Consider the following 14607-nt stretch of genomic DNA (forward strand, 5'->3'; position numbering starts at 1 on the left):
AAGAAGCCGAAAAACACTCGTTTTCGCACTGTTTGACGTACCCGATATGTTTTTCGCGTCAAAAACCGAACCCGAAATAAGTTTGGAACTAGGCTTTCGAGTTTGGGCCTCTAGATTCAGATCATTGGGCCAAAATGGGCCCATGAGCATTCCCGGTCACTATCCGCACCCCACCCCCATATTTTTATAAAACTTAATCTCTAAGCTAAATTATTCATTCCATTTAACAAAAAAGTTCAATTCCAAGCAGCTACAACCTGATTTTCCATAAACTCTTCAAACCCTAAGGTAAATAACTTAAATAAGCTACTTTTACACTTGTTTAACCTTGATTAATAACATATAAACATGTTTTAATTGTTAAAAATCATAGTTAGCCATGTAAAACCCTCAAAAATCATTCAAAAATATACTTTGATGCTAAACCTAGTTTTAAATCAGAATCATGATCTTTTTTAGCCATAAACATGGATTAAAGGGTTGAAACGGCATTTTTACGGTTCAAAAGTTCGTTTTTGATGCACTAGCCGAAACCCTAAGTCAAGGGCTGTTATGTTGATGAAAAATTTCTTGGTTTGTGATATAGGACTTGTATATAGCCTACATAGGAGCACAAGAGCTTGAAAAGTTGATTAGAAAGGCGGAAACGAACCAAAACCGCTAAGGTAATGCCGAAACACTCGTTTACGGTCTGTTTAGGTTAAGGTTGTGATGTGCATATTATTAGGACTTTAAATTTTTCAGGGACATCAGGGACCATGTCATTGAGTCTCTGTTCAAATTTGATAATTTTTAGACCATCCGAGAATATTTGGCGAATTTATTACCAAATTGGGATGTTTAATTGGGAAAAATAGTTAAAATTCTTGAACATTTATGAAATTTTGTGGGGAACTCAAATTTAGTATATTTTGATCACATATAAAATTTGGGATCATTTGGAAAAGTTTAAGGGTGTTTTGTGCATATGCGTTCGTATGAATTTTTATAGCCGAATTTGGGCCAAAAAGAATATTGAACAAGATTATTGCATTCTGGAATTGATACAGGTTGTTTTGGGACATAATTTTAGTATTCAGAAATTTTTTTGGAATTTTTGGAGATCGTTTGGGGTAAACGGACGATTTTCAGGCGAAATATGGCTGATAAAATGAATTTTTATAAATTAATAAATCAGTAAATAATTCTAGAAATATTTTTATAAAAATATAAATATTTTATTTGATAAGTGGCTAAATTTTCATAATTTAATGATTAATGTTTAATTAATTATGCTAATTTAAAGATTAAACAAATTCAATTTTAATAAAAACCGGCAAGCTCGCGATTAACGAACCTGCGGGAATATCAGAACACCAAGAGTGATCAAAAAGTATATTTCTGGATTAATTAAGTAAACACGAACCTTTTTATGAGAACCTGGACAATCTGGATAGATTGTGCACGTTTCTTCTCAAATCAAACTGAATAAACGGAAACGGGCCCTGTAGCTAATACAGGACCCCAACATGTGATCTTTCTTTATAACTTAATCATTTTATTAACCAACACAGTTACCCAATCTTATTTCCCCATAACTGTTTTCAGAACGCGTAAACGAACAACTTGGCCCAGCTGGGAAAACAGGAAACTGAGCCAAGTTCGGTTTTAAGTATTAGACATTAAACAACATCACAACCTAAGCCTATTGCCACTTTCTGGGCGTTCCAGCTATACCCAGATTAGTTATACAACCTAGTTTAGTGTTGAGATTATAATAACATTAAAATATTAATATTATTATAATATTGATTATAGGAACTAGTGATAGAAAAGCGAACAAACCGCGAGCTGACACAGTGCTGATTATCTACGAAACAGTGAGTTTCATGACCCCACTCTTTAAGCAGTTTTACGAACTTTTGGGGTGAAAAGCTTGTTTGATTACATATACATACCTGAAACATGTATTGATGTAAATTATCTAAGTGCTAACACACGAAGTCCCCACTACACAGTGATTAACTTTGAGCCGGTGGCTTGTGAATAGTACTATTGGTTTGACAAACCCAGGCGGGACCAGCACAGTTTGCTGAGACATTATCCCATTTGCACATGTCCATAATCATACCAACACGCTATGTAGTGTTAGACATAGCTACTTGGGGCATAATGTGGGCAGACGGGGAGCCACAGTGGTTGATTGAGCGTGGGAAATGGAGGCATGCAGCACGAACAGTCCAGGCTTCACTGTAACTTAGCATAATTATGTCACATATATTTATACATACATACTTACATGCGTATATACAAATTATGTCTTGTGACTACGCATACTGGTTTTCTCGAAACTCGTGAAAACTCACCAACTCGTGTAGTTGACCCATTTTAAATGTGCTTTTCAGGTGTGATACCGAAGTTGGAAAATCCATGAATTTGTGCAATCTGTTACCAAACGTGAACGATGCGGTGTGAATAGACGCAGACTTACTAGTACGAATAGAATAACTTACAAGTATATTTTGTTGTAACACCTAGTTTGTAATCAAAGATAGATCAATGTAATATAATGTAAATAAGATGTAATGTTTCTTTATAAACAATGTTGTTGATACGAGAGGTGTCTGTTACATTTCCGTTTTACGCTTCCGCATTGTGCTAGTCGGGGTGTGACACGTTCAATCCTTTAGTATTAGGAACAAATTTGTTTGTTAAAATACCCAATTTTGTCATTAATTGATTATTTTGATTCCTAAGAGACCCGTTTACTTATTATACTATTAATAAAGTAATTTAAACTATTTTCCTTAAATGTGTAGCCTCCAAAACCCTAAATACTTCTGTAAACTTAGCCTCCATCTTCAATTTTCGTTCATATGGTGTTCATGGTGTTTTTCTTTAAGAATCTTTGTTCTTCGGTTTGACTTTCAAGCTTCAAGACCCTTGACTCGTATTTTTTCATCGTTTCTTTATCTTTTCGGGTAAGTTGTCTTCTGATAAAACGTTTATTTTCATCCAACTAACAAAAGCCCTCAATCAGCTTTATAGATTGATAGGATTTTATAGGTCAATTTCTCTCCGACTCGTTTAGGGCTATAAAAGTCAATTTGGTACTTTTTCAATTACTATACCTTCCTGTCAAAACTAGCTTTCGGGCCAAAAGACTTTTATGTTTGATATTTTGAGTGTACTAGTCAGCACTTGAATCCCGATTTGAAGTTTGGATTCTGAACAATACCAGCTCGCTTAAACATTAAAAATCTCATGTCTTGAGTTTTATTCTTCCATTTGACTTGATTACAACGGCTATGTTCTCATTTTCAGTTCTACTTTACTGTATAAAATGTTTTAGGTTCATTTTTGTCAAATCAGTCAGCACGTTAAAGACTCGAGCTTCCTTTAATTCTTTATTATTATTGTCTCTGTCTCACCTAATTAATAAGGTGAGTAATCGCTGCCCTATTTTACTCTTTTAAAACCATTTTGGGGACTTTATGCGTACTCATTCATATTTCCATATTACATATTATCCAAAACTAGCAAATCATGATTATTATGTGGTTGAACAATTGAATGCTTATATCCTACATATTTACTTGCTTATTTGTTTATTTTATCGCACTTTGAGATGTCTGTCATTAAAGTCTTTCATTTGAGGTCTGTCATACGCATTCTTAGGAGCTAAATCCTGATTCGCAAGGCAATGGTCAAACGGCATCAATTATTTGCTCTTTTATTTAATTGTTGATGCTCACAATAATGGTTTGCTTATTTCTTACATATATTACATTTAGTGTCAAAATCTGGTGATTACTTACTTAACCTCGTGTTGAAAAATATGTTCTATTTTGTACGCATATTGTAGGTTATTCTTTGGTTTGAAGTGAATGTTGAAAATCACATAGAATGGACTTTAGGTTATAAATAAAAAGACAAATTGTTTTTACATTATTTGTTTTGGTTTCATTTATAATTGATTAAGACTTGTGTACTTGATTTGAAATTGTATAAAGTAATTTTAGATATTGTCATTTAAATTGTATGAAAGTGTCTTGTGTGCTATGAATCAACAGTTCGCGCTCCGGCATATTCCTCCGTAGGTTAGAGTGTGACACCTAGAAACCACTTACTCATGTGTCAAGGACCTAAAAACCACTTTTTGCTCACTAAATCTACTACTTAAAAAAAACCTTGACAACAACGACCTTGTAACGATTAATATTAATATAAAATGTGTAGCCAGCGGCGAAGCTTGGACGAGAACGTCGGAGGGGGAGCTCAAAATGCATAAAAAATATCATAAACGAGGGGGGCAAGCTCAAAATTTTAGTAAAAAACGGGTAAATCTACATTATGCATAAAAATTCCTTGGCCAAAAAGGGTAAATTTAAACTACTACACAAAAAAACAGAGGTCGGGGCCACCCCTATCCCTAAAGAAGCTTTGCCCCTGTGTGTAGCCGCTTATAAGATTTTTTTCCTCATAAATATTTTAGAAAGTTTTAAGTGATATTGGATTTTAATAATCCAAATTTCGCCTAGTTGGCCGGCGTTAAGCCGAACTTTAAAAATATACTACAACAGTCTCAAATTTCAAACTATTGGGCCTGCAACAAGCTTTTCACTAACTCGGTTAGATATCATTAGTTTTTGATGACGTGCTGCTGACTTGGATAATATGGGGCCCACCACATAAAATAATCAAAGAGAAAGTGGGACCAACCACTACCATCTTCACTACTCATTTGCAACCACCACCACCCAACATCATCATCATCACCTCTTCCTCAAGCCACACAACATCTCCTCCCTCTCAGTCACCTCTTCCTCCATCAGCGTCTTCAACAGCCTCCTCATCCCCATCAAATAAAAACGACTAAAAGGTAGGCCGCACTTGAGATACCAACATATGAAGCAACCACCTCCTAGCTTTAATTGTCTTCTTCCTCATTTGCGTTTCCGATGACTGTGTTAGAACCTTCATCGAATCCATATTTCTTCCTAATTTTCCTATAAATCTACTAATTAAACTAAAATCGATCAATAAAACCTACATACAAATCGAATTCGAATATGACGGGATAAGCTGTCAATAACAAGAGTTCCAACGACGTCAACCAACAGAGCTTTATTAGTGGTTCTGCCATGGATTGATTTCATGTAAGTTTCGTAATTGTGCAGAGCTAAATCCGGTTCCGATTCACTTGAATTTGCGAATCAGAAAATGTCAAATTGATTGATTGTGTGATTACAAAGATGAATTGAAGAGAGAAAGTTTTATATTCAGGTTGAATATTTTTTTTCAACTCGGTTGTTATGGAATTTGTTTGTTTTTTTCGGAGTAATTATAACGGTGAGAAAGTGATTGTGCCGTTTGGGTATCCGGCCATGGTGGCCAACGGGCGGCTGTCATCGCCAGGAGAGGAAGAATACAGGAAGGTGGGAGGTGGCCGGTTCATAGGTTTGTGTTTCAAGTGGTCCAATCTCTCTTTTATTATTTGATTACTTCTAAGTGGTGGGCCCGCTATTATTCAAGTCAGCAGCAACATCATGAAAAATTAACGAAGTCTAATGTTGTTAGTAAAAAGCTCCTTGTAGGCCACTAGTTTCAACTTGAGAGACTATTGCAGTACATTTTTAAAGTTCGACTTAATACCGGCTAATTACGCAAAGTTAAAACCCAATATCCCAAGTTTTAAAGATTGTTGTTGTGATTAGGGGTGTACATGGGTCGGTTTGGGACACTTTTGAGTTAAACCCATAACCATAACCGATATGTCGGTTAATAAATATTCATAACCATACTCGATCCATTATGGCGGTTTCGATTAATCGGTTTTGAATGTTATAACGAGTCGGTTTGGGTCGGTTAACCGTAACCAAAATAATGTAACTGCGCCTAAAAGTTTGGTACCAAATATTACAAAAAAAAACGACATTACATAGTCCAACAAAATATATAATCCATAATATTAATACCAAATATTAAAAAAAAAACCAACATATGATCCAACAATGAAATTCAAGTTAATTCAACAACAAATGTTGAACCAAAACCATCAAAAGGCTATAATCCGACCATATGCTTGGTGGAAGTTAGTCTCAAACATATTGTTGGTTAAGAAATGGGTCTGTTCGGTTATGACAGGTTTTGAATTATCTTTAACCAAAACCGACCCGTATTCGACGGTTTTAAAAATTCACTAAACTGACCTATCGGTTATGTCGGTTATCGGTTAAAATCGGTTCGGTTACACAATTCAGTTAAATGATTATAACGGTTAAGTTGCATAACAACGGATGGTAAGGAAAACCAGACGAAAAGAAAAGAAAGGTAGAAAATGAATAACCGTGACAGACTGCTGCTGTTGTGGCGGGAAATCTATTTATAGATCGACACGTACAAAACAACCCTCCACGTACCCACCCTGCTTTTTTCAAAAAACACAAACACCAAAACACATGATCTTCAAAAACCCTGTCCCTAAACCTCTTCTGTTTCTTCCAAAAAATCATATTATTAATATAATAATCCTGATTGTGTTTGCGGATTGATTGATTATATAAAGAATGAAAGTACCAGTAGGGTTTATAGCTAAGTTATGGAGCTTCATCTCCTTCCTTCCTTTCTTCTTCCTCCTCCTCACTCTCGGCATCCTCAAAGGTATAATAATCGGCCCCGTTGCTGCGGTGATAATGGTTGTCGGTAATTCGTCGGTGGCGATCGGGCTTTGGCCCGCACATTTCTTCTGGACTTACTATTGTGTTATCAAGTAAACACATCATGTTCTATGAATATGATATTATGATTATGATTAGTTAGTTTATTTATTTGTTTAATTACTTTGGATTAAATCTGTAGGACTAAAAGGATTGGATGGGTGTTGAAAATGTTGTTAATTATGTTTTTGGTTCTGCCTCTTGTGTTGTGGCCGGTTGTGGCCGTTGCGGGTAGCCTCCTTGGTGGTGTGGGCTATGGATTTTTTGCTCCGGTGTTTGCGACTTTTGAAGTTATCGGCACCGATCACAAGGACAAGTGCTTTCATTGCTTTGTTGTGAGTATAGTTAGCATTAAAGAGCAGCCAATTAGTGAATTATTATTGGTTTTATTTAGGCAAATTAGATTTTACTAATACAAACTACGGTTCGTTCAGGTATAATAATTCATACTAACAAATTTGACAAATGACAATCCTTAACTTTTTTCTTTTTTTTGTCAAATTGACTCTTGAAATAAGAACAAATGGACGTATTTTATAAGAATCGACGAAGCGAAGCCAGTTTAGGATTGATCTATGAGAATGGGTTAGATTAGATCATGCTAATGTAAATCCATTTTCTTGTTTTTAAAAACAACTAAAGCTAAATATGTTAAATAACTAATTTTCTTTATATTCATCTACTTTAGCATGTAAAAACTTTTGTGTGTGGGTGTGTTTTACTCTTTATGGTACTGGATTGATCTAATTTTAACAATTGAATAAAATAGAGTTTGGACAACTGAGTGGTATTTATCTAAATTAGAACGACAAAGATAGCGTTTTCGTTGAAATGGGTTTATTTTTGCCAACGAAAGTGAAAGTTAAAAGCGTATATTTGTTACATTCTCAGTATGAATGCTAATTTAGTATTCCTGGTAATTGTTTCGACTGTTAAATTTATTTATTTTTATCTGCATTATTTTTTTATGTAAATTCTCTCTTAATTTCAAATTTAGGATGGTTGTTATTCGACACTCGAAGGAAGTTGCATGGTGGTTCGAGATTTCGCCGATATTTGCTTCCATTCTTACTTCTCCTTCATGGACGATCTCAGTGAAGAAATGCCCGCTGACGAGAAACCAGTCGATATCCGGTTAGCAAAATCCAATCTTTTTACCTTTTACCCACCCTTTTCAATAACCATCATCACAAAATTCAACAGTCATTTTTTAACGTTACGATCATCTAATATTCAAGAACTTTGTCGTAGATTATCCAAGTTGCCGAAGTGCTTATTTATCATTCCGGTGGCCATTGCCGCCGATGTGCCACTCATAACCGTTGTGGCTCTATACAAAAGTCCATATATGTTGATCATAGGATGGAAGAGGTTATTAGAAGATCTAATCGGGAGAGAAGGCCCGTTTCTTGAAACCGTTTGTGTGCCTTTTGCCGGACTTGCCATCATGTTATGGCCTCTGGCAGTTGTCGGCGCGGTGATTGCTTCTTTAATCTCGAGTTTTGGACTTGCAGCTTACAGTGCGATTATCGTTCACCAGGTTTGGTTGCCCAGGATCAAACTATTGTCATTATGCAGATGCTGACGGGAAAATTGGTCACTAATTACAACTTGTTATCGTTTTTCAGGAAGATTCGGTTAAGTTCGGGTTTGCATATGTTGTTTCTGTAGTTTCATTGTTTGATGAATACACAAATGACCTCCTTTATTTAAGGGAGGGATCATGCTTTCCAAGGTATCAAACGAGTTGTTCGGGGGGCAAATGGGCCCAGCAGCCCGTTACACAGGTCATTAGTATGGTGTACATGAAACCAAAATAACCAACCTTTAACTGAAATACTGATGTAACCAAACCCAAACTGACCATTTTTAGTTTTTAATTTTATCCCGGACTTCCGGTTCAGTTTTGGTTTTGCATGTATCAAAATCCAAAAAAAAATCAAAGCGAACCGAACCTGTAAAAACCGAACCAAGTATTATAATCAAACTGTAAAAAGAAAATAACCCTAGTTTTTTTATTAAAGTTGTGATTATAAATTTTATTGTTGAATGTTAAGTAATTTATGAGAAAATATAACAAATGGCATATCCCAAAAAATTTATACCCAGGTGTGTAATAATTAATTAATCATTATATAAAAAAAACAAAAAAAGTTGGCCTAAAGTTTCAGACCCAAATTCATTTTGGTGGACCACTTTTTTCATCCCATAAATTTAAAGCCCAAATGGCTAAGCTGAGAACCAAATCTGAACGAACTCATTATGAAAACCAAATCTAAATGGTTTTTAGAAACTCAAAAACCAATTTTTCGGATTTTGGTTTGGTTTGTGCCCAAAATGAACCCAAGCACACCAATAGTCAATTCAATTGGGTAACGGGTCCAGCTTAAAAATGACTTGTTTTTTACGGTTTGTTTGCTTATTTTAACGGTCATATTATACGGTAATTGTTTCATTGCAGACCACGATACCGTGAGAACATGAACATGCACACTTCAGATGGGCTCGACCGAAGGAATTCAAATGGTAATGACTTTAGGAACGAAAAAGAAAGCACAAGAGGTTCGAGGTTGGTTTCACAACGATCAAGAACTTTGAAGCATGCTCTCCAACAATACACACCCGTACAGGTATGCAGTGTGTTCGGGTTTTTATTTTGATCAATGGAATGAACTTTTATAACTTTTGTAACCTGTTAGGTGTGGGATTGGCTGTTCAAGTCATGTGAGGTGAACGGGAGGATACTTTTTCGTGACGGTTTGATAAACGTTAAAGACATCGAGGAATGCATCGTGAAGGGAAAGTGTAAGAAGTTGGGCATTAAATTACCCGCATGGTCCATATTGCAGTGTCTTCTTGCATCCGCAAAATCCGAATCTTGCGGTTTAGTTATCTGTGAGTTCTTTTCCTAGCCTTAAATAAAAGTATCCATTGTCATATCTTTAGCGACACCCCAGTTGTCGGTTTTTACTATTCTACACAAGGATATTAATATGTTATAATTTCTCTTACACAATGGTATTATTTATTTAGTAGGGCCCATAAGACACATCCAGAATTGACTTGTTAGCAAGTGAATGGATCTAGTAGCCACTAGAGGTGTAAGCAAGCCAAGTTGCTCATGAGCTAGTCGAGATCGGTTCATAAAATGCTCAAATTAACTCTAACCGAGCCTAAACAAGCTCGAGCTTAAAAATAAGCTCGTTTATTAGTGCCCGAGCCCGAGCTTCACTTATCGAGGGTCACGAGCCTAAACATAACTATTATTTGTATACTTTTTATTTGATACATCTATAATAATTACTATAGTGTATAAATCTATGACAAAATAACTAGATAGCATATATTAACTTATATAAAAAAAAGTTACTAAAAAGTATATAGAACATAATTATAAGTATATAAAATTATATTATATTATAATTAACAAATAATAAATCGCCGAACTTAATTAAGCTTGAAAAATGTTCATGAACTTAGTAAGCACTTTAGATGAGCTCATCAAGAGCTTTAGAAATAGTAATTGAAACAAGTCGAGCTCGATTTTGAGCTCTCATAAGTTAAATGAGTCGAGCTTGGGCTTGGCTCCTTTACATCCCTAATTGCCACCTCCTACTAACTACATAATTGGTGTTGTGATAGATCTTTTTTAGTCGTACATTGATTATACAAAGCATTCTTTTATAGCGGATGAGATGGAACTAACAAGAACAAACTTACCAAGGGATAAAGTTTTTGAGTGGTTTATTGGGCCACTCTTGATTATGAAAGAGCAAATCAAGGGTCTTGAATTGAGCGAGCACGAAGAAATGTGCCTACGGAAGCTTGTGATGAGGTACAAGAATGAGAAACCCGAAGACTGGGATGACAGTAGCTTCCCATCTAGTGATCATGTTAGACGGGCACAACTACAATCTGTCATTCGAAGGTACGTCGTCATAGCTCATGTTTCGTTTTTCTAATAGTAGGAAAGTTAAATGGGATTGGATCCGTTTTCAGGTTGAACCTTGTACATGTTTTGTTTTATCGGTTAAATGTTTTTTTTAGTCCAGACTCGTAACGAACGATTTGGCTTTTGTATTACCGAATTCGTGTCGACTTAGCGTCACAATGTCCGAGACTGACAATGCTCGGGTTTTACCGACTCACTGCGCAACTTCCAGTACCGACAACGCTCATGTTTTACCCGCGCCCGAGTTTTACCAAACTTTATTTTAGTTCCGGTACGGTAACAAATGTAAATGAAATCAAAACCACGCCCTTACCGAACTTTATTTTAGTTTCGGTACGGTAACAAATGTAAACAACACCGCCGGGACGCTCGGATTTTTACCAGTGCCCCGGTTTTACCGGCTCACCACCACAATGCCCGAATACGAGTCGACTTGCTGCTGCAATGATCGGGTTTTACCAACACCCAGTTTATTAACCGAATAAACATTGTTTTAAATATGTTAACAAAAAATTTATAATATGTAAACATTGTTTTAAATATGTTAACAAAAAATTTATAATATGTTATACAAGTTTCGTAAATTCACTGCCTCAGCGCCTAGGACCACCGACTGACATCTACCCTTTGGTTCTCCTCAATTTTTATTTTTGTTTTCATTTTGTTGTAGTTTCAGTGCCGTAACGAACGTAGCTAATACCGACTGAATTCGCATTGACTCGCTGCCACCTCATTGGCCCACCTCAATTTTTATTTTATTATTTTGTTTCAAATTTGTTTTAGTTCTAGTACCGTCACGAACATAGCTAATATTGACTGAATTCGCGTTAACTCCCCACGCAACACTCGGGCTTTATCGACCGATTTTACCGCACGACGCGCTAGTGAATCACTAGTTTAAACTAAACTATTTTATGTCAAAATTTTAAGGCAAATTGAAAATAAATAATCCCATATTTTGTGTATTAGCCGATGATAATCCAACCTTTAAAAATCTACTAACAGTCCAACTTTTCAACTATTTTTGTCTCAATGGACCTCCATTAAAACATTTAACGTCGTTAATTTTTTTTTCGAGTTTCAAAACGATATTTTAGGATTTTTGATTGGAAAAAGGATACGAGTCGACTCATGTAAAGCTTATCTCGAAACGGTGATCCAAACTAGAAACAGTGTTCTAATTCGGGTGTTTGAATTTCCAATTAACAAAAATCAAGCCATTTGAATCACCGTTTCATGATAAATTTTACATCAGTCGACTCGTATCCTTCTTTCGATCAAAAGCCCCTAAACATCGGTTTGAAACTTTGAAAAAAAACTTAACAACGTTAAGTGTTTTTTAACGGAGGTCTATTGAGACAAAAATAGTTGAAAGGCAGGACCGTTGGTAGTGATTTTTAAAGATAGAACCATTATCAGCCAATACACAAAAAGTGAAATTATTTATTTTCAATTTGTGGAATTATTTATTTTCAATTTGCCAAATTTTAAGGATACATGTGAAATGAGCACATTTTTATATGAATTGTATTTATAGTTGTGAGCTTACAATTCTTTAAGAATCCAAGTGAAATAGTTTTGGGTTAAAAGGGGTATTGTTGGTGTGGACCCACGAAACAACTAAACATGATGTGTTCAACCGGTGGACACATTTAGCTAAAATATTCGACCTCTTAACCTATTTACTTTTATAATTAAAAAAATGTGTTGGATGTCGTAACTTAAAACAAAATAACTTTTTTTTTTGTCTGAATTTAAAAGATAAAAAGAATTGGGCTGTCCATATAGTTTTTCTTATCCACATTTGCAGTGGCGGATCCTAAACGTCTAGTATGGATGGGCCGAAATTCACGAGAGCCAAAAAAATTTGATTTCCCTACTCCTATGTTTCGGGTCGGCAATCCAGTTCGGGTCGGGTCGGGTCAAACAATAAAAACGTACTATATTCAATCAATCAACTCAAATACCAATCCAATAATTCAAATTAAAATTTAATCATTCAAATTACCGTTCTTACACAAAAAATATGGATGGGCCGGACTCAAATCTCAAGGACGAATTTATATAACTCAACAAAACGTAAACACACAATAACTAATATTGAATAACTCTCAATATTATATGGAGGAAATATAACTCAAAAAACCCTCACATAACTCGTGTTTCTCTAGATGAACCATAACTCGGTTTATATATACTAACATAACCTGCTAGCCAATGCATTACCAAATATAATAAAACCCTAATTGTAACCTCATGAACCCATTACATATTAATGAATCTCGCGGGCCTAATAGGTCCGACCCGGTCATCTACACGTGACAGGCCTATTAAAATGAAAATTACATCCAACAAAATTTGGGCTTATTTTTTGTACCGGGATTTATTTTTTAACCTTTCGTGGCTGGCCCGGACTCAAATAATATGGATGAGCCAGACTCAAATAACATGGATGGGCTGGACTCAAATAACATGGTTGGGCCGGACTTAATAAATATATTTTTTTTGGAATTTTTCAGGTAAAAATACACTACTAAACGTAAAAGATGGTGGGGCCGCGGCCTGGTTTGGCCCAAAGAAAGGACAGCCTCTGCACATTTGCATTTATCATTGTAAATTAACACTTGTTTATAAATATGCAAATAAATAGATTTGGGTTAAACTGGGTTGTGTTGGAGTGAACCCACAAATAAACGACTAAAAAGTTCTCGTGTTTGACACGATTTTCTAGGTCGTGTCATGTTCGACCAGCTAATTACTTGTGAAGTAGTCGTGTCATGTTCGACCAGCTAATTACTTGTGAAGTAGGGGTTAGGACAGTAATATTAACACCTGAATTTTTAATTACAGGTTGCAAGGGATAGTGGGTTCATTGTCTAGAATGCCAACTTTCAGGAGGAGGTTCAGGAACTTGGTGAAGGTGCTGTATCTTGAGGCACTTCAGGCTGGAATTATAGCGAGCCAGGATGGAGGAGGTTCAAAAAGTAGGCTTAGTGGTCAGGGCTCAGGCCCGGTTGGAGAAGTGGGTCTAGTCGTGGCTAAAGGCAACCTCGTTTCTGAGGATATGGTATGATTGTTTCAATATACATTTTTGCAGAATGCTGGCTGCCCGGACCATTTTAGGTGATCCGTGCGGTACATGAGGGAGAATAAGATGGTGATTGGTGGCGCACATGAAACATGATTACGGTAGCACACAGATTAAAAATATATGTGCTTGTTGTAACTATGATATATGGTTTTGAGTGTACAATTTCTGGCATGTTTGGCAGGTCGGTAACAGCTTAGAAATTTGGTTTGATATATATCTATAGTTTTGTATAAAAAGTTTTTACATATCACAATTTCTGAAGCAATACAAAGCATATATCCTCTTCTTTTGTGATTATCGAAAGGTGTTACCTTAATATATTATATGTTTTGTCCCGTCATAATCATTTGAAAATATCGTAGGAGAGTGAGACCGGCTCAATGATGTTGGAGGACTAAATCGAAATGAGATTTTATGGCCTTTTATATAAATTGTGTTATAAAAAACAAAACAGAACAAAAAGGTGTTAGGTCTCGAACTTCAAAAAGGTGTTAGGTCTCGAACTTGTGACATACCACCAAGCAACACATAGGCTAATCACTAAACCAATTTTAACCCATTTTAATATATGAACTAAATATTTTTAGGGCGGTGTTTGGGATTTCTTATTTTACCTTCTTATAACTTTTCATTAAGTTAATAAGTTATAAAAGTGTAACTTGTTAACTTTTTTCTCTCACATAAAAGCAATCTCAAACATCTTATTCCTTTTTAAAAAGTTAATAAGGTATAAGTTGGTGAAAATAAGCAATTTCAAACACCTCTTTATTAAATGCAAATCCTAACTGATTCATTCATTAACATTAATGGTAAAATAAGAAAATATCAAAATTGAAGTTGTATGCCTGTTAGAACAAAATTTTAAA

At 35.5% G+C, this 14607-nt stretch overlaps 1 protein-coding gene across 1 annotated transcript; it reads left to right on the forward strand.

Moving 5' to 3' along the window:
- The first annotated feature begins 6548 nt into the window (after positions 1 to 6548).
- On the forward strand, positions 6549 to 13723 carry LOC143537420 (putative membrane protein At3g27390). Its single transcript, XM_077031196.1, has 9 exons — positions 6549 to 6751; positions 6841 to 7033; positions 7696 to 7832; positions 7950 to 8238; positions 8327 to 8433; positions 9160 to 9328; positions 9398 to 9593; positions 10386 to 10626; positions 13501 to 13723. The coding sequence occupies exons 1-9, from the start codon at positions 6549 to 6551 to the stop codon at positions 13721 to 13723; spliced, it is 1758 nt and encodes a 585-aa protein (XP_076887311.1).
- The last annotated feature ends 884 nt before the right edge of the window (positions 13724 to 14607 follow it).

Source organism: Bidens hawaiensis, unplaced genomic scaffold (assembly GCF_021521415.1).
Source record: "Bidens hawaiensis isolate Kalapana, Puna unplaced genomic scaffold, B.hawaiensis_p1.1 tig00011189_1, whole genome shotgun sequence".
Classification (NCBI taxonomy): domain Eukaryota; kingdom Viridiplantae; phylum Streptophyta; class Magnoliopsida; order Asterales; family Asteraceae; genus Bidens; species Bidens hawaiensis.